Below are 19,898 nucleotides of genomic sequence, written 5' to 3' on the forward strand. Positions count from 1 at the left end.
AAGACAGTTTTTTCATTACTAGATATATCGGTGGTGGAGCTTTTGACAGAAAGGAACCGTAGAACTGTATATTGCCCGCAACATGTCGGAATATAGCGCGGTATTAGCGTCTTTCTCATACTGCAGGATCACAAAATGTCAATGATTTAAACGTATTTCTTCCTCTGAGTTAGTTTGACATTCTTGCTGGTATTTGCAGAGTAGGATGTTTTCATCAAGGACATACATAGCAAAACCTGAAATAAAAACAACTCATCTTTTTCGAAATGAACTACAGCTAGGCTAATTCAAGTCCTAAGATTCATATGGAAGCACGATATGACTCCCTGAGATTCAGGGAGCACGATATGACTCCCTGAGATTCAGGAAGCACGATATGACTCCCTGAGATTCAGGAAGCACGATATGACTCCCTGAGATTCAGGAAGCACGATACGACTCCCTGAGATTCAGGAGGCACAATATGACTCCCTGAGATTCAGGGGGGACAATATGACTCCCTAAGAGGTCATTATGAAACTGGTGGGAGTTATATAGAGTCTCTGTTAATAGAATAGAACAAATTCTGATGGAAGTGGAGTTTACAAGAATGAAAGGTTTCTATTTACTGGCGGCAAGTCTGGAGTGTATCTTAAGAAACTGTTTTGATCAGAGAATGATAGCGGGCGGGATCATCAGCCTGACTGGTCACCGATCACCACAATGACTGGTCACCAGTCACCACAATGACCAGATAAATTCAAAATGTTCGTGACGTGGTACAGTGGGCAATGCGTTGGGCTTTCAAGCTGATGGTCCCAAGTTCGAGCTCTGCTAGGGTAATTTTTTCGAGCTTATTGCATCCTTATTTTGGATCATTTTTTTGTAAACCACGCCAGTGCAAGTCATCCTTAAAGAGCTGATTTATACATTGATTACTTGGGGCCCAAACATGGTATTCACAAGGGTCAAGTTGAATTTCACAGTAACAAGACCTGCTAATTGAGATAACCATGGATACCGATCGTTATCCATCAATTCCTATAAACAATAGTTGTTATAATACACAGTCTCTAGTCAATAAGAGATCAAATATTATCGATTATTTGATTTTTAATAATCATAGCGAAAATTCATTCGCAAAAATCGATAATTTATTGTTCGATATGGATATAGAACCGGTAGTGAAACTGTGAATACATAATTCAATTTGACAATATTCCTATCGGTGTGTGGTGTGTGGTGTGTGGTGTGTGGTGTGTGGTGTGTGGTGTGTGGTGTGTGGTGTGTGGTGTGTGGTGTGTGGTGTGTGGTGTGTGGTGTGTGGTGTGTGGTGTGTGGTGTGTGGGGGGGGGGGGAGGTTGAGAGGGAGAGAAACGGAGGGCTGATAATTGTGTTGATAATTCTATAGTTTACCTATGCGCTGAATCGACTAACTACATTTGTTTTCGAATTCGAATATTCAAATTAGCGTTCTGACGTCATCCTGTCCAAAATCAATAAAAAAGTAAATTTTAGGAATGAATCGATTGTGGTATATATACTCTCTCCATCTTCCTCTCTCTCCTCCTCATCCTCTTTCCATCTTCCTCTCTGTCTCCTTTGAGTGAACTATTCCGAGCTAGCTCTCTCTCTTTCTCAATGATCCACGGTAGTTATCAGATTTTATCGGTTGCGGATTTCTTGTCGTTTCGCAGACGACACGGAAGAAAGAATCATTCTACATATTTTATCAATAAAACGATGTTTTTATGTTTCGAATTTTCGCTCAATAATTCAATAATTCAATAATGCGGGCGGTTAAACGGCTCCCAGAATCCTCACGTCTATCGTGTTTGAGTTCTACAGATTCGAATTCTCGACGATCAAAATGGCCGAAAGCATATGAAAATACCCCTTGAACTCAATTGGAATTTCCAAATTCCGGCGAATTGATTCTTTTAGGCGGAAGAAAAAATCAATTTTCTTTCCATTCATCGGGAATTCAAAAAGTTCCTGGTTTAAATATTTCCATCATCATTGTTACGCGGCCGATTTGACCCGTCACAGACATATAGTTTACTAAGGTCACCAGTGCAGTGTTGAGCAAGCTGAAGGGTCTGATTCTAAATTGTCATAGATACCAGTATCAGACTAGTACTCCTAGTATCTGCATACATATTCATTTGAACAACGGCTTGTAATGTAAACTCAATGTTTAACAGTTTATCGAATTAGCCCCCACTCGCTTGCCACTGCCTACTAGACTAGCGATTAATTCTATCGATCTGTTTTGGCTTGAAATACCGCTCTCTCCATTCGAAATGTAGCAATGTTTATTTAGATTCTGCCTCGCGACATCAACTTGGATTAGATTTAGAAATGGAGTTTTTATCGTCGAATCCAATATGAAATAGTTTTCAACTACTGACGTCCCTCGACTTTTAGCCTATAAACTTTAAAGGCTAAAAGTCGGTTAAAACCACTGCCTTCCCTCCTTCTCTCCCCTCTCTTTCATTCGCTCTCATCCCATCTCTCATACCGCTCTCTGTCTTCTCTTATTGTTTTCTTAACTCTCCTCTTTCCTCTACTTTCCTTGTTTCCATTCTCTCTCTTCTTAAATCTACCATCCACAGTCCAAAAAAATACCCCTCGCAGAGTCCCGAATATACCTCTAAATACTTACAACATACCTCCATCACCAGACCTCTATTCGAACTCAATATGAAATCACTCATGTTAATAACGACACGTTTTGTCTATTATGAGGAAGCTAATTTTGTAGGCACTCGCATCACAGGAAGTAACGTCATTCTATTGGTAAGCTGAAGGCTAAAACTGATGACAGTAATAAATCTTTATACACAAATATTGAGCCGCTGTTAATGGCTTAGTCATTTAAGGGGATATCGGTAATTTATTTTAGCGAATAATCTAAAATTCCATCACATCAGAACCACATCGATCTTCCTGATAGAACTAGTGGCGACTGCATTTACATATTCAATATGGAAATATTCTTCATAACTTCGCGATGGTCTGCGCAGACCAGCCAGCGGCGCTGTCGGGGTGGATCTGCCGCAGACCAGCCAGCGGTGCTGTCGGGGTGGATCTGCCGCAGACCAGCCAGCGGTGCTGTCGGGGTGGATCTGCCGCAGACCAGCCAGCGGTGCTGTCGGGGTGGATCTGCCGCAGACCAGCCAGCGGCGCTGTCGGGGTAGCTCTGCCGCAGACCAGCCAGCGGCGCTGTCGGGGTAGCTCTGCCGCAGACCAGCCAGCGGTGCTGTTGGGGTAGCTATGCCGCAGACCAGCCAGCGGCGCTGTCGGGGTAGCTCTGCCGCAGACCAGCCAGCGGCGCTGTCGGGGTAGCTATGCCGCAGACCAGCCAGCGGTGCTGTTGGGGTAGCTATGCCGCAGACCAGCCAGCGGCGCTGTCGGAGTGGATCTGCCGCAGACCAGCCAGCGGCGCTGTCGGGGTGGATCTGCCGCAGGCCAGCCAGCTAGCGGCGCTGTCGGGGTAGCTCTGCCGCAGACCAGCCAATTTTTTCATACCCGATAGTAATGGATTTTCAGCATCGACACAAATAATCACTCAAAATCACTCAAACAGGTTCTGGTCATTGCGCAGGTGTCGCAACGCCTCGCTCTAAAAAACAACCTGACTTACAAAAAACCAACTTCCTCACGTGAGAGAGTCAGTAACAGGTTTTATACCGATTGTTCATTACGCGTCATAGTGACCGTCAACACTGTATATTTACTGGCGTCCGACAGCTTGAATTTGACGGCCACTGACAGCCACTGACGGCCACTGTGTGACGTCCAGTCTCACGGAGTAATTTAGTTTAATGATCGGTATTAACTTAAACCTTAAAGGGGTAGGGCTAAAATGGATCAAGTTAGTTTCGATAGTTTCCAAATTTCTGAATCTTCAAGGGAAACTACGGTCAAATAGATGAGATAAAAATGAAATATATATCTCACCTCAACCGGGATTTGATAGTTTTAGATTTGAGACAGATAAATATTGAAATATTATTGTTCTATTGATGATTTCTACCTGCAACAAAGGAGGAATCTATGATGTATGTATAACTTTGAACCTATCACAATCACCTGGGAAATCAATGATATAGATAGAGAGGAGACCCAGGGGGGGTGGGCGACAAATAAAATTAATTTGAATTCTATCGATATTTATATTACGTATAAATTGACAATTCACTATTGTTTGTTGTATATAAGGGGAAATTCGACCAATCAAAGCGGATCTTGTGAAATTCTATTTAAACTGAATGATTCGAGTTCAGTAAACCAGTTCTACCGCAGCTGGGCATCGACAGAAAACTCATTTCAACCGAGCGAATACAATTGACTTCAACTGTATTTTGGCATTTCTAGAGTCTGGTAAGTAAAAATCTAATATCTTCTATAAAGCAGATTTTTTTCGAAAGGTAAATAGATGAATCGTAGTTTCTGTATTCTTTTAACAACATTTCAGTAGGTATTACAAAGCTATGGAAAACTGGCTTAATTTCATCATAATTCCATAAAAACCTGCGAAGTATTAATGCTTTCATGTATCTTACTAAAAATGTAGCTTTTCTTGTGCGAAAAATAATATCTAATTCTTTATCCGTATCGTATCTAATTAATAGGAACAATGAAAGATATTCTCGGTTTAATAAAACGAATCTCTATGAGACCTCGCTGTTCATTACTGAGCGTGTATTAATTCACACACTGCTAGTTATGTGTAGGATAATTGAATCTTGTGGCTCATTTCAGACGCTACCATTTTCTGTGTGTCTCATTCTCTTTAAGCATACCTCCTTAATCAGTCTATTTCTGGGCCGAACATTTTTTTATCGAGCAGTATCAGAGCTTCATCGGGACCCAGTTGGACTCAGTTCCACAGTTGTGTGGATTCAATTATACTCAGTATCCAATTCCACAGTTGTTTTATCGTGTGGCACTGTGGAACCGGGACGGGGTTATATCAAACTCACCAGCCAGAAAATAAATGGTGGTCAATATCTTATTTCTACCCGAGCACGATACGACAACACTTCGTGGTTTGACTCGAAGAATCCAAATCAGTTGATCATTAAAACCTGTGTTCAGAACAGTGGAACCGGGTCGTTAGGGGTCAAATCAAACTTATATCCATACAACTGAATCCTTGTGGTATAAGTTTTAATTGTCACAAAACAAATGTAAATTTGTCTATCGTTTTTAAACTATTATCTGCAGCTGTTATTGTTGTTGTTCATTGTCTCTTTCTATCCTAACGTACTTAAACGTTATAAAAAAAATGTTTAGAATATTCTAATTCCATATCGTTTTCTCTATGGTTTGGAAATGAAATCGGATTCCATTTTCATCCTGTGTTAAATCTACGAATGATAATGAAATTTTGCATTTATGATCGGAAAAATATCCGTTACGAATCTCAAATTGAATGAATCCAATCGCTGAATATTAATTAAATTTCTGAGATCAGCTTCGAGGTTTTCCTTTGAACTGATATTTCTTAGAACTGCGAGAGAAGTGAGAGAGAGGGAGAGAGTGAGGAGAAAGAGCAGGAAGACAGAAGAAAAAGATGAGGGGAAAGAGAGGAGAGAGTGAAAGAGGAGGGAGAGGAGAGACAGGGGAACCTGAGGACTTGTGGCGTCACAGTCCCCTTAACTGTGGGACAATATTTCTGGTCGCTTGTTACGGTTCACTCTTAGAACAAACAGATCTTCGAGGGTTCTTCCAAGAACTCCGGGGTTTTTGGTGAAGCTTACGGTTCTTCGACAATATAGAATGTAAATTAGGGTTCTTCGAGACTTAAGGGTTCTTGCCAAACAACCATTAGCAGGTTTCGATTGTCAATTCAGCTGTTCACTGAAATCCTTAATCATGAAGCTAATATGGAATATCTATCTATCTATCTATCTATCTAGTTAACAGATGAAATAATGATGGGTATGAAATAAATAAGATTAATTGAACACGTGACTGGCCAGTAACATGTATACAGTGACCACATGTACTGTAACAGATAGATTGAGCTAATTACTATCTGTAACAAGGTTTCGCGTGTTTCATATTTCATTAATAAACGCAGCCCTGGTTTTAGAGATTAGTGCGATTAGTTTCTGTATAACGAGTAAATACTGATCGAATCAATACCCGGTAAAATATAACTATATGTTGAACGACATTATAAGTAACTCATACTTACAAAAATCATGTTTCATCCTGGTTGTGGTGTAATAATTCTATATTTATAAATCAAATAGTTTATAAAATTCCGCAGCTATGAATCACACTGTTGGCCAAAACCCAACTAGAATATCCAGATATCAATTATTTTAGTAAAGTTGAAATGACCAAATTAGGTGTGAATATCTAAATATAATCCTCAACCCGGATGACAAATTACCAGGAGTGAATTATGAAATTTTAGTTTTAGTTCAACTTGTAATTAATAAATCTATTTATGAGTTGAACTATTGAAGAAATTAAAAAGGACATTTTATTGTTTAAAACTGCACCCTGACTCAAATCGGTGCACCATTTCTATATGAATGAACCATTTTAGAAACACCGTGTGCGCTACGGGTGTGCGCTGTGTGTGCGCGTTGAAAGATTGACAAAAAGAGCTGTGATGAACGTCTGTCTGTTTGACAAGTACAAGGCTCGTCTGCTCCGCCGTCGCCTCCGTCAATATTTACATCACTAATTTGTGTGTCGCGCGAACGGCGCTGAGTGTGGAATATGTGGAAACTCACTAAACCGTTTATTTTCTCAGTCTCTGATTTCCACCACAAGATTTGCGATTAAAAAAACAATTTTGTCTTCAACTTGCGAGGCTTATTTTTAACAGCGCTATATTAAATTCTCCACAGAAGCTGATCCAGGGGAGCTTTCTTAATTCTTGTAAAAATTCTTGTCACCTGTAACATGACCACAAACCGTACACAATTTCTGTCGCTTATAACACAGGACTTAAAACTGTAAACCACCATCTGTTTTACGTAGCAGATTCTCGGAGCACTTTGATGTCTAAAAAGTCAATATTAAGTGAACTCTCGAACTGAAATGCGCATATTTTTTGTTTGTTGATAAAATGAAAAAGGACACTCAAGAAATTTTAAAGAACTTGCACAAGTCCCTCTGGATCCACTTCATTCATTTATTCGATTTAATGTTATATCAATTTTGAAGTCGATCCTTTTTGCGAAAGTGGGGGTAAGCTGTGAGTTAGGCCTGCGCGAGGGTTTAAAGTTTAATTGTCGTGATTTCAAATAAAATCAGTTAACCTACAAAATACCTCCCTGTCATCATATTTATCGATGAAAACTAGAAAAATTATATTTGTTTCTGATGTTTTTTTCAGGATATTTTTGCCGTCATTTTCGTGTATGGAACTATGATAAATCTTTCGAAGTAGCAGCAGCAGGAGCAGCAGCAGCAGCAGCAGCAGCAGCAGTAGCAGCAGCAGCAGCAGCAGCGACAGTCACTGCGGTTTGAGGTCAAATCACTATAGTTGCGTAAATTAGCAACGTAGTTTCCACAGACTACGATATATAAATTAATGAAAATGGACGGTAAATTGGGTCAGGTTTAAAATCCCCGAGTGAGTGATTTGTGAATCTAGACTCTACTTCAGTTATTACTGATATAGTAGCGATACAGTATACAATACGAGGCGGTCAGCATTTCAATATATTATATATCAGTGTTTGAAGAAGAGTCACTGCATCTGAACGTCAAGTTACACATATAACCATCAATTATTGACGATTTGAACAACGAATTCAACTTGAGATATAAGATATTCGATATAAGACATGATGAGATAGATCATCATCGTCATCAACGATCTCAACGCGGTCACCGGGACAACAACATGTCGTAACAGCTACATCGACTCCGCAATCAACGGCTTCATTCGCTGGCTTACAATTTGCTCAATCTGTTAATCCGGATTATCGATCCTAATCCGGATTATCGACCCTAATCCGGTATCGTTCGTGCGATTTTGATATTCGATCCGCTCGGGAAGTATGTCTTCCAGAGATCACGTGGTCGTGTTTTTTATTTGCTCAATATTTCGATTTATTCACTGTTTACAAAAAGTCCCCGATTTAAGTTCGGAAGTTTACGAACAGCGAGGTGACATCGATATCGGCGGATTATTTTCGGTTCATTCGTTCAGTAAGACCAGACCGTGTGGAGAGTCGCTTTACTCAACAACCCGATTCCAGCATATACAAGCTTTAGCCTACGCCGTTAACAAAATAAATCAGGATTCGAACCTACTTCCGAATATAACGTTAGGATTTAAACTGCTCGACGATTGCGTGAAATCCTCCACCGCTTTGGGACAAACTTTGAATTTCATTCCGCGTAACGAATCGTGTCGTCTGAACGAATCGGCTCCGTATTATAAAGTGAAAGGGGTCGTTGGGCCGTTACCCAGCGGGAACAGTATCCTAGTAGCCAGCCTGTTGGGCTTGTATAAAATCCCACAAATCAGCCCGTTATCGACCAGCGCGGTTCTGAGTGATAAAACTAAATATGAATACTTCCTACGAGTGGTTCCTCCAGATCAGTATCAAGCTAAGGCTATCGTCAGTCTAATTGACAGTTTCGGATGGAAGTATATTTCAGCGATTAATTCAGAAGGTACCTACGGCTCGACCGGTATCCGACAGGTGAAGAGTAAAGCGGCAGAGTTGGGTATTTGTGTCGCCTATGCGAGAGAGATCTCACAGGGAACCAGTGAAAGCGATTACGACGATATAATCAGAGCTTTAATGCAGAATAAAGAGGCGCGGGCTGTCGTGATGTTTGTCGGTTTAGATGCGGGACGTAAACTGCTGCAGGCGGCGCAGAGGGCGAAACTTTACGGACAGTTCGTCTGGGTTTTTAGCGATACATTCGGTAATATGAACGGACACGTCGGTTTAGAGGATGTCAGCGCCGGGTCATTCTTTTTCAAAGTTTACTCAGTCGGAGTTGACGATTTTAATCGTAATTACGTCAGTTTAAACCCGTCTAATGTAGTTAATCCCTGGTATAACCAGTTATGGGAGACTGTATTCAATTGTAGCTGGTTAGTAAATTCCCCGCTGGTCAATTGCAGCAACTTCAAATCGATTAACGAATCTAGGAGTTATAAAGCCGAACCGACGGCGTCGTTTGTAATCGATGCGGTTTACACGTTCGGCCACGCGTTGAACAGACTCATCAGATCCGACTGTCCGCAAATCATGGCTCAGGACTCAGCGAGCAGGAACATTGACGATCTCGATCACTGTATCCGAGGGGATCGTCTGTTAAGCGTTTTGAGAAGTACATCGTTCAGCGGAACGGCAGGACTGGTGGAATTCGACGATAAGGGCGACATGCTCGGCAAGTACGTTATTAGTCAACTCCATCACGACCGGGTCGCCAACGACTACAGAGTTTCAGATATCGGGTTTTGGGATATGAGGACCGGAGCTTTAGACGTGACGGGACAGAGTCAGTGGACGTCGATACAACACGACCAGGGAGAGGAGCTATCAGAGATCCCGACTTCAGTTTGCAGCCGCGAGTGCACTGCCGGAGAATTCAAAATACAAAAAGAGTTGAAATGTTGTTGGGAATGTCGTCGATGCCGCAATAATGAGATCACCATCCTGAATTTCACAACTTGCGACGAATGTCCTCAGTTCACGTGGCCCGATCAGAAACTGTTCACATCCTGCGAACCTATCCAACCGTATTTCATGAAATGGACCGAACCGTTAGCGATCACATTCTCTGTCGGGTCCGTTCTAGGTATAATCATGTGTTTCGGGGTGATCACGTGTTTCGCCGTTTTTAGAAACAAGAAGATAATAATGGCGAGTTGTCCTACACTGACGTTTATCATGTTATTCGGGAATCTGATCGCTTACGCGACGATTTTCGTGTTGATCGCCAAACCGACGAATATCGGATGCGGAATCAATCGTTTCGCTTTTCACTTTAGTTTCGCTTTAAATTATGCTCCGCTATTGGCGAAAAGTAGCCGAATTTATCGTATATTCGACTCAGGAAGAAGAGGGCATCAGAGACCGAAATTTATCAGCACCAGGGATCAAGTTATATTGAGTACTGTACTCATCACAGTCGAGGTAACATTTCAAAAATATTCAAAACTTTTACAAAATGTAAAATCTCAATTCAACTTATTTCTAGATTTAATCAATTTTACTTTTTATTGCATTAAAAAACCATGTTATAACAGTAAATGACTAACAACATTTGCAAATTAATGTTTGAAATTTAGGGAGGGCTTCTGTTAAACAACTTTCTAAAATTTTTTCTTAAGCAACGCTGGAACCGGTTCCACAGCTTTACATAAAGATTTCTACTCAGAGTTAAAAAAAATGAAAATCAACTGATTTTAACTCAGAAGACTTAACTCTAACTTGCACCACTATAGAACTGGGTGCTGAATGACTTCACAATAACAAGTGTTTAAATCTATGTTTTACAGGTGGCGATCTCATTGACGACGCTGATCATCTCTCCTCCATCAGCTATGCTCAACATGCCCGTATCGACAGAGAAATTCGTCGAATTACTCTGTGATATGCCTATTGACAGTCTCGTCGCACCGATGGCCTTCAACATCCTGCTGACAATAGTCTGCCTGGTTTACGGGTTTAAAACTCGTAAATTACCGGACAATTTTAACGAATCTTGGTACATATTTCTTTCAGTTTGCTCAACTTTATTTCTATGGTTAGTTTTTGTACCGTCGTATTTCACAGCGTTCCACGCCTTCCATAAAACAGTCGTTCTGGCCGCGGCTCTGTTCCTCAGCTCGACAGCGATGGTTTTATGCTTGTATTCACCGAAGATCTACGCCCTGTTTTATGTTAATGAGGAAGATCTAACCTTCCAAACTAAACGCAATCAAAAAGCGGGAGCCTGGACGACGCAGGTTCATCCTTCCGGTTCCGCTAATCCAGCCGCCGGAACCGTCGAGGGGGGTCAAGGCTCAACCATAGTTCTAGAAGAGAACGGACCGAAGACAACCACATCTTAGATTCAAATGCATTTTATTGGGATATCCCACATTTATCTAAAACAGACCCCAGACTAGATCAGTTGCACAGTCGTTACTAAAAGTGGTCTTAGATCTTAATTGTTAAAGTTGTTAGATTCACTATAGAACCAAGCCATGACTATCCAGACAAAACTGGGTCCCAGTAACAGAGATATTCCAGATGTTTCAAAATCAGATTCAAGAAAATTGTCTGATACGAATTGATAATTTCATCGCACGTCAGTGTATGGATGTTTATATCGGAAAATTTGCAAATTAAGGGATGAAAACAACACGATACTTGTATAAACTTAGTTATCACTTACAATTTGAATTAGATGAAGAAATCAAGACTGAGTTTATGTTTTAACACCCGATGAGAGCAGCCGATATTTTACAACATAGCTGTGATTTCATTATGTTATAATTGAATATCGTCGTGAATTAACACTATACAGTAGATTCTATCTAATGCGGCATGGAATAATTCTACCCCGAGTTGATGTCAAATACTGAGTTTGTGATATACAGTAGACTCTGTCTCTTACTGCGGTAAAGTTGAGACCGGTAAAATTCTACCGCGAGTTGGTGTCAATTCTGAGTTTGTGAAATACAGTAGACTCTGTCTCTTACTGCGGTAAAGTTGAGACTGGTAAAATTCTACCCCGAGTTGATGTCAAATACTGAGTAAGAGTTTGTGAAATACAGTAGACTCTGTCTCTTACTGCGGTAAAGTTAAGACCGGTAAAATTCTACCCCGAGTTGGTGTCAATTCTGAGTTTGTGAGATACAGTAGATCCTGTCTCTTACTGCGGTAAAGTTGAGACCGGTAAAATTCTACCCCTAAATTCTACATCAAATTGAGTTTTTGTCAAAAACTGAGTAAGAGTTTGAGAACTATATTAGAAGTCGATGCTAATGATATTGCACTCTGAGATTAAGATATGAAAATGATTTTTCACGAGTTGAATTAATTCCCTCGATATAAACTCATAATTGTTATCTAACATAAACTTTGTAATAGCTAAGTTTGTTATTCGATTGTAATAGACAATAAAAAGTTGTATTTTAGAAATTTGAGTTTGAAATTTTAATTATTTTTGTGATGTTGAGCTCATCACGTCGACGAGGTGTGAGCCCTTATCAGAGGTGGATCTCGGAAAATTGTAAGGCCGGGATACAGAAGAAAAGAAAAAGCCTTTCTCGGAAAAAGGCCACTAGCGGGGTTCCAGCCTCGGTGCTGATATATTTTTGAAGAAATACTTACTAAAACGTGAAATGATGAGCCTCATTTTTGCGGCAGGTTTTAACGATTTCTGTCTTGACGAAAATGGCGACCTTGAGGAGAAGGTAGGGGTCTGAGCCCTTCGGTTTGATCGTACTTACAAAACTACCTTACTTTGAACCACTACAACCAGCCCTTCCCCTTCCCTCAGGGGCCTGCTGATATTCATAACCTGGAAATCAATTAAACCAAACAAATGATGATGAATGCATTATAAGAACTACCCTGGATTCCAACAGTAATCACAATGACACAGTATATACAGTCAGTCGTCTGCACAGCGCTGCTATATATAATGTAGTTCACTCACTATATAGGACGCTTCAATATAGTTGTTCTGATTACAGAAAAATGGCGTCTCTCTATACTTTGTTTACGGACGGAAATTTGATTTCGACAACTTTAGTTTTTACCGTTGTTTTATTATGCGTTGCTTATTTAGCGAATGGCAGGAGGTATAAATATCCCCCGGGACCGATGAGGCTTCCTTTAGTCGGATCTACGCCGTTCTTAAGTAAGTTGAACAACTTTCACTTTTCACACAAAAAGACCATATCAATTCGATAAGGTGCAAATACAGGTAATTCCTGTAAAGGTTTACTGATATTACCAGCTTTCGCTACCATTATCTGTCTCTTAATCTATGTCCATGTAATTCCATATTTCTTTATTTATAAATTAAGGATTTCTTACAATTTACTTAGAAAAAAACGATGAAAGTTTAAGCTACTGGTGGTGGGTTTTTAATTTCCTTTTTTGAGATTTATGTTGATAATGTTTTCAACTTTTTTACATTTTAAAAGATAAAGATCTCCAGAGTGACATCAGTAAACTGGTCAAAAAACACAATAGTGACGTCATCGGGTTACAACTAGGACTAATCAACGCCGTGATTATAAATTCCTACGAGAAAATCAAGGAGACATTTCTCGGAGACGAAGTAACCGACCGCTCGGCCAACTTTCTACCGGCTGTTTTAGTCAAAGGTCAAGGTAACTGTCAATTCAATTCAATTCGATATTTGTTTGATAGAAACAGGGAAAAGACGGACGACTGCTAAACTTCAAACTCTAATAAAACATTGTTTCATTCATACGTAGGATTTTGTAGTTATTTTATAGATTTCATGGTAGTTTGATATTATCATAGCTAATTTGTAACTCCAGGGGCAGGTTCCAGGGCAGGGTCAGCAGACCATCTTAGAACATCTTAGCTCTATATCACATCTAACTATGACCAGTCGTTTAGGCCGTCTTAGTCCGATAGCAAATCTAACAACTTAAGACCAGATTTAAGATTTAAGACCAAATAGTGAACTTACGCCTCAACTTTATGGAACTTGCCCCAAGAGTCGTGGTCCATTTCACATATTATATATTTAAAGGTCTGATTCAATCGAGTGGAAATCTATGGAGGGAACAGAGACGACATGCGCTGACTGTACTGCGAAATTTCGGGATGGGTAAGATGGCCGCCGAGGAGCGAATCAATAACGAAATAGCTAATCTTAAAGAAGCTATCGATAACCAAGATGGCCGCCAGTTCGACCCGTTCAACATGCTGACAACTACTATTTCAAATATCATCTGCGCTATTTCATTTGGTAAACGTTATGAGTATGACGATGTTGAATTCCAGATGCTTATCAAAAGTCTCAATGAACTTGCCAATCAGGCAAACCTCATCGGCCCAGCATTCGTGATGCCTTCGTTGAGACATCTTCCTGGAGATTTATTCGGTACCAAAACAATAATCGACACAATCAGTAGAATGGGCCGACTTGCGAAGGGCCATGTTGAAGAGCATAAGACTAGATACAATCCATCAAATGACGATGACGATTTTATAGACGCCTACCTGACTGAGATGGAACGAATGGAAAACAAGAAACCACGAGTAAAACACACATTTACAGGTAAATATCAGATATATCACAGGTGAGATATCTGATATATCGGGGGGGGTGAACTATCAGATATATCACGGTGATATTTGAGATTTCAGATATATCATGGGGTAAAATATCAGAGTCCCATCGTTGTTTTATGTAATGTTTTGTTTTAACAGATTCTCAATTAATATCAGTTATTCGTGATCTATTCTTCGCTGGTACCGAAACGACCTCCTCCACGATGCGCTGGGCGTTAGCTCTGATGGTTAAACATCCCGATATACAACAGAAAGTACAACATGAAATCGACAATGTGATCGGTAGCGACCACATCCCGCAGATGAGAGACCGATTGATTCTACCTTACACCGAGGCGGTCCTGCTGGAGATACAGAGAGTCGCCAGTCTCATCTCTCTCTCTGTACCGCACTCAAACAACGAGACAGACATCAAACTCTACTCTTACGATGTACCTAAGAATTCACTGGTTTTTGCAAATATTTTCGCAGTTCATCACGATCCGAGCATTTGGCCGAATCCGAATACATTTGATCCACGTAATTTCATCAGTGAGGAGGGAACATTACGTAATCAGGAATTCTTAATACCGTTTTCTATTGGTAATCTACTTAATTCACGAATTAACCTATAATGGAGATATTTCCAAAGTTTATCTATTCAATCTGACAGTTCGGGGTTTACCTAAATTCCATCTACACAGAAACAGTAATGAATTTTACATATTCAAAAACATATGATGAATTAACATACATCACGTGTTTCTCCGTAGCTGATGAGATTTCGAAACTGTTAGAGAAAAAATAAACTTTGAAATATCATCAGTGACAAATACATCACAGTCTTTCAAATCATCTTATTGACCTAAGAATTCATCTTCACTTTTTATCTTTTTATCGAATTTTGCAGGTAAAAGATCCTGTCCCGGTGAAGGCCTGGCGAAGATGGAATTGTTTTTGATATTCGTGTCAATTATGCAGGTTTATACAGTGCTGCCTTCGGATGAGGGTTATCCTAATTTGGATGATATCTACAGTAACATAAGAAATCCTCCTCCTTATAAGATTAAACTCCAACGACGAATCGAATAGAAATGGTGCAAAAAATGAAGTCGCAGTTTAAAAAAAAGAAAAATTGTCGCAGTATATATTGACCACGATCCAAAGATACTTCTTTTATGCGTTTACATGAAATGCATCATGACACTATTCAGGCCACATTATTCAGACCACACTGTTTAGACCACAAAGTAAAGATCAGTGATATTATATTTCTATCTACTTGGACGGGATCGAGATTTGCGAATATTTCTGCGCGAAATTCTTCTGTTCATCGAGGCAAAAATAAATTGTTTTTGACGCAAAGCGTTTTTAAATATGGAAAATACTTTTTACAATGAGCTTCTGTCTCACGGTTTGTAACTCGTCTTACTTAGAACGAATAGAACCGGCCCTTCCCCTTCCCTCAGGGGCCTTTTGATATCCATAACCTGGAAATCAATTAAACCAAACAAATGATGATGAATGCACAATCAACAACTACCCTGGATTCCACAGTAATCACAATGACACAGTATATACAGTCAGTCGTCTGCTCAGCGCTGCTATATATAATGTAGTTCACGATATAGGACGCTTCAATATAGTTGTTCTGATTACAGAAAAATGGCGTCTCTCTATACTTTGTTTACGGACGGAAATTTGATTTCGACAACTTTAGTTTTTATCGTTGTTTTATTATGCGTTGCTTATTTAGCGAATGGCAGGAGGTATAAATATCCCCCGGGACCGATGAGGCTTCCTTTAGTCGGATCTACGCCGTTCTTAAGTAAGTTGGACTAATTTCACTTTTCACACATATCAAATCGATAAGGTGCAAATACAGGGGGCCAGTTGCACAGTTATGGCTTATGTCCAAAAATCGTCCTAAATCAAAGACTAGTCTAAACTTGTTCGATTGGCTATAGAACTAAGTTGGTCTTAGACTGGTCTTAAGTCTAAGTCATGATTATGCAACCGACCCTAGGTTCTTCCTGTGTAGGTTCACTGATATTACCAGCTTTCGCTAACATCGGCAAAATCTCTAAATCTATTCCATATTTTCTAAATTTATGAATTAAGGATTTCTTACAATTTTCCTAAGAAAAACCGATGAAATTTTAAGCTAGTGGCGCTGATTTATTGATTTCCTTTTCAAGAGATTTTTGTTGATGATGTTTTCAACTTTTTTACATTTTAAAAGATAAAGATCTCCAGAGTGACATCAGTAAACTGGTCAAAAAACACAATAGTGACGTCATCGGGTTACAATTCGGACCAATCAACGCCGTGATTATAAATTCCTACGAGAAAATCAAGGAGACATTTCTCGGAGACGAAGTAACCGACCGTTCGGCCAACTTTCTACCGACTGTTATAGTCAAAGGTCAAGGTAACTAACTGGCAATTCAATACGAATTGATATATTGGTTGATAAAACAGGGAAAAGATGATGAACGACTGTAAGACATCAGGGGCTGACCGTGGCTTCATTCCAAAAGTTGGTCTTAGATCTTAAGACTAGTCTTAAGTTGTAAGATTGGCTAAGACGGGCCTTAAGGCTAAAGCTGTGACTATGCAACTGGCCCCATAAGTCAAAGTTAACCCGAGATCGCACAACTGAATCGTCGTGTATTTCTACAATATATTTAAAGGTCTGGTCCATGCGAGTGGAAATCTATGGAGGGAACAGAGACGACATGCGCTGACTGTACTGCGAAATTTCGGGATGGGTAAGATGGCCGCCGAGGAGCGAATCAATAACGAAATAGCGTATCTTAAAGAAGCTATCGATAAACAAGATGGCCGCCAGTTCGACCCGTTCAACATGCTGACAACTACTATTTCAAATATCATCTGCGCTATTTCGTTTGGTAAACGTTATGAGTATGACGACGTTGAATTCCAGATGCTTATCAAAAGTCTCAATGATGTTGCCAATCAGGCTAATTTTTCCGGCCTAACATTCGTAATGCCTTCGTTGAGACATCTTCCTGGAGATTTATTCGGTACTAAAATATTTGTCAACACTCTCAGCAAAATAAGCCGACTTGCAAGTGGCCATGTTGAAGAGCATAAGGCTAGATACAATCCATCAAATGACGATGACGATTTTATAGACGCCTACCTGACTGAGATGGAACGAATGGAAAACAAGAAACCACGAGTTCAACACACATTTACAGGTAAATATCAGATATTTCAATCGTGAAATATCTGATATATCACAGGTGGAATATCTGATATATCATCAGTTAACTATCACATACACCAGGAGTGAACTATCAGATATATCATCAGTTAACTATCTGAAGCTACGCAGTCCAAATGCTGTTTTATCTTATGTTGACAGATTCTCAATTGACAGCAGTTATTCGTGATCTATTTTTCGCTGGTACCGAAACGACCTCCTCCACGATGCGCTGGGCGTTAGCTCTGATGGTTAAACATCCCGATATACAACAGAAAGTACAACATGAAATCGACAATGTGATCGGTAGCGACCACATCCCGCAGATGAGAGACCGATTGATTCTACCTTACACCGAGGCGGTCCTGCTGGAGATACAGAGAGTCGCCAGTCTCACCTCTCTCTCTTTACCGCATACAAACAACGAGACAGACATCAAACTCTACTCTTACGATGTACCTAAGAATTCAATGGTTTTTGCAAATCTTTACGGAGTTCATCACGATCCGAGCATTTGGCCGAATCCGAATACATTTGATCCGCGTAATTTCATCAGTGAGGAGGGAACATTACGTAATCAGGAATACTTAATACCATTTTCTATTGGTAATCTACTTAATTCACGAATTAACCTACAATGGAGATATTTCCAAAGTTTAAATATTATATTCAGATGATCCGTTACGGGTTTCTATTCATTCTAATCACTTTATTTGTACCTAAAATTCATCTTTCCTATTGTTTCGAATTTTCCAGGTAAAAGATCCTGCCCCGGTGAAGGCCTGGCGAAGATGGAATTGTTTTTGATATTCGTGTCAATTATGCAGGTTTATACAGTGCTGCCTTCGGATGAGGGTTATCCTAATTTGGATAATATCTACAGTAACATAAGAACTCCACCTCCTTATAAGATAAAACTTCAACGACGAATCAAATAGAAATCGCAGTTTTGAAAAATGAATTGTCGCAGAAAAATCCAGGAAGAAAATTAACGACAAAAAAGAATCAAATCGAGTAGAAAATTCGTTTTGACAAAATTCTTAACGCCTGAACAGCATTGGTTATTTTGTACTCGGTGTGCCTGCTGGTTGCTCAAATATATACACACTTCTATTCAAAGACATTTCATATTTGGCTGAATTATTGCCGGATATAAATTCATCTTACGCTTATCGTTATCTATGTTCCTTATATAGACATATGTTTATTTGGAATAAATCTATTTTGAATATTTGCATCATAAACAATTTTTATGTGTCGTAGAAAAACCCATGAAGTAAATTAATGGCAAGAAATCGTCTCGAGTAGAAAGATTTCATTTTGAAAAATCGCAACCGTGTTCCAAAGATGCTTCCTTATTTAGATATATTAATCAGAAAATATTTCAAACACAGAAGATACTTCCTCGTATAGCAGAATTATTTCAACTAGATTCACATCACATACAATTAGATCTTCGCTTTGATTTCTGCCTCGAACAACGACGAAATTCTGCGCAGAAATATTCACGAATTTCTCGTCCCAGTAAAAGATAAATATAGAAATTGATTGAATAATTACAAACTTGAAACTGAGTGAATAAATCATAAAGAAACATTTGCTTGCTAACTGTAATCGGTATAAACGCAGTGATTGGAGTTGGAAGTGTAGACATCGCAAATACAAGTGAAACTGTTACAAGCATTAATGTTGTACGTTTTGATTTTGTAGTTTTCTGATCGGACGAAACCATTTTCGAACCTCTGAATAACTTAGTTATTATAACAGAATTCAGCGCTATAATAAAAGTTAACGGTAGTACATAAAGTGGAATGACGATTATTCTAGTTGTAAATTTTCACTCATCAGCGAATAGCTGTAGCCGTAATAGAAATGGTTTTTACCGCTACAGCTATTCGCTGATGAGTGAAAATTTACAATGGAAATGTTACATATGTGTTTTTCAATACCGAATTGTAGATTTTAACTTGAAAATTTGATATTTACTTCGATATAGCGATACACAGATATACGATATAGGATCTATCTTAAGACATTTGATATAAGATTTAAGACAGTAAGCATGCTATGTACTGAGGGAAGAATTCTGTGACGATGTTTTTTTTTATTAAAATATTTCTTTATTCGATGAAAGGAATTTTAATAAAATGTTTTCATAACATTTGTGTGGACGTCTTATGGACAGACCCATATAGTGTGGGTTTAAGAATCTGTTCTCCACGTCTCCGTGTATCGGGGACGGGCTATTCCGCAAATCAAATCATTTTTCTACTTTTTGCGCATGCGCAATGCTGGTTAAAATAAACTATAGGGGAGTTAACGTATCTTCTCATATTTCCATCACAACGTAATATATCATTATTGCGTTTCCTGAGAACCATTGTTGACTACGTCATCACCCGTAACTATTGAACTCAGAGCACGTGACGTAAGGAGATATC

The 19,898-nt window shown here is 39.4% G+C and overlaps 4 protein-coding genes across 4 annotated transcripts; all 4 read left to right on the top strand.

Annotated features, from left to right (window-relative positions):
• The first annotated feature begins 8,015 nt into the window (after positions 1 to 8,015).
• LOC141901101 (metabotropic glutamate receptor-like) lies at positions 8,016 to 9,382 on the top strand. The gene is made up of 2 exons (XM_074788180.1): positions 8,016 to 9,306; positions 9,354 to 9,382. Exons 1-2 carry the CDS (start codon positions 8,016 to 8,018, stop codon positions 9,380 to 9,382), a joined length of 1,320 nt encoding a protein of 439 aa, XP_074644281.1.
• A 5-nt stretch (positions 9,383 to 9,387) lies between these two features.
• LOC141902660 (metabotropic glutamate receptor-like) lies at positions 9,388 to 11,611 on the top strand. Its single transcript, XM_074790491.1, has 2 exons — positions 9,388 to 10,115; positions 10,481 to 11,611. Exons 1-2 carry the CDS (start codon positions 9,444 to 9,446, stop codon positions 11,033 to 11,035), a joined length of 1,227 nt encoding a protein of 408 aa, XP_074646592.1. The 5' UTR covers positions 9,388 to 9,443; the 3' UTR covers positions 11,036 to 11,611.
• A 1,028-nt stretch (positions 11,612 to 12,639) lies between these two features.
• On the top strand, positions 12,640 to 15,613 carry LOC141901567 (cytochrome P450 2J2-like). Its single transcript, XM_074788890.1, has 5 exons — positions 12,640 to 12,834; positions 13,124 to 13,312; positions 13,705 to 14,235; positions 14,388 to 14,831; positions 15,139 to 15,613. The coding sequence occupies exons 1-5, from the start codon at positions 12,672 to 12,674 to the stop codon at positions 15,318 to 15,320; spliced, it is 1,509 nt and encodes a 502-aa protein (XP_074644991.1). The 5' UTR covers positions 12,640 to 12,671; the 3' UTR covers positions 15,321 to 15,613.
• Positions 15,614 to 15,749: 136 nt separating this feature from the next.
• LOC141901568 (cytochrome P450 2J2-like) lies at positions 15,750 to 19,262 on the top strand. The gene is made up of 5 exons (XM_074788891.1): positions 15,750 to 16,056; positions 16,471 to 16,659; positions 16,922 to 17,452; positions 17,620 to 18,063; positions 18,214 to 19,262. The coding sequence occupies exons 1-5, from the start codon at positions 15,894 to 15,896 to the stop codon at positions 18,393 to 18,395; spliced, it is 1,509 nt and encodes a 502-aa protein (XP_074644992.1). The 5' UTR covers positions 15,750 to 15,893; the 3' UTR covers positions 18,396 to 19,262.
• The last annotated feature ends 636 nt before the right edge of the window (positions 19,263 to 19,898 follow it).

The sequence above is a fragment of the Tubulanus polymorphus genome, chromosome 3 (assembly GCF_964204645.1).
Source record: "Tubulanus polymorphus chromosome 3, tnTubPoly1.2, whole genome shotgun sequence".
Classification (NCBI taxonomy): Eukaryota; Metazoa; Nemertea; class Palaeonemertea; order Tubulaniformes; family Tubulanidae; genus Tubulanus; species Tubulanus polymorphus.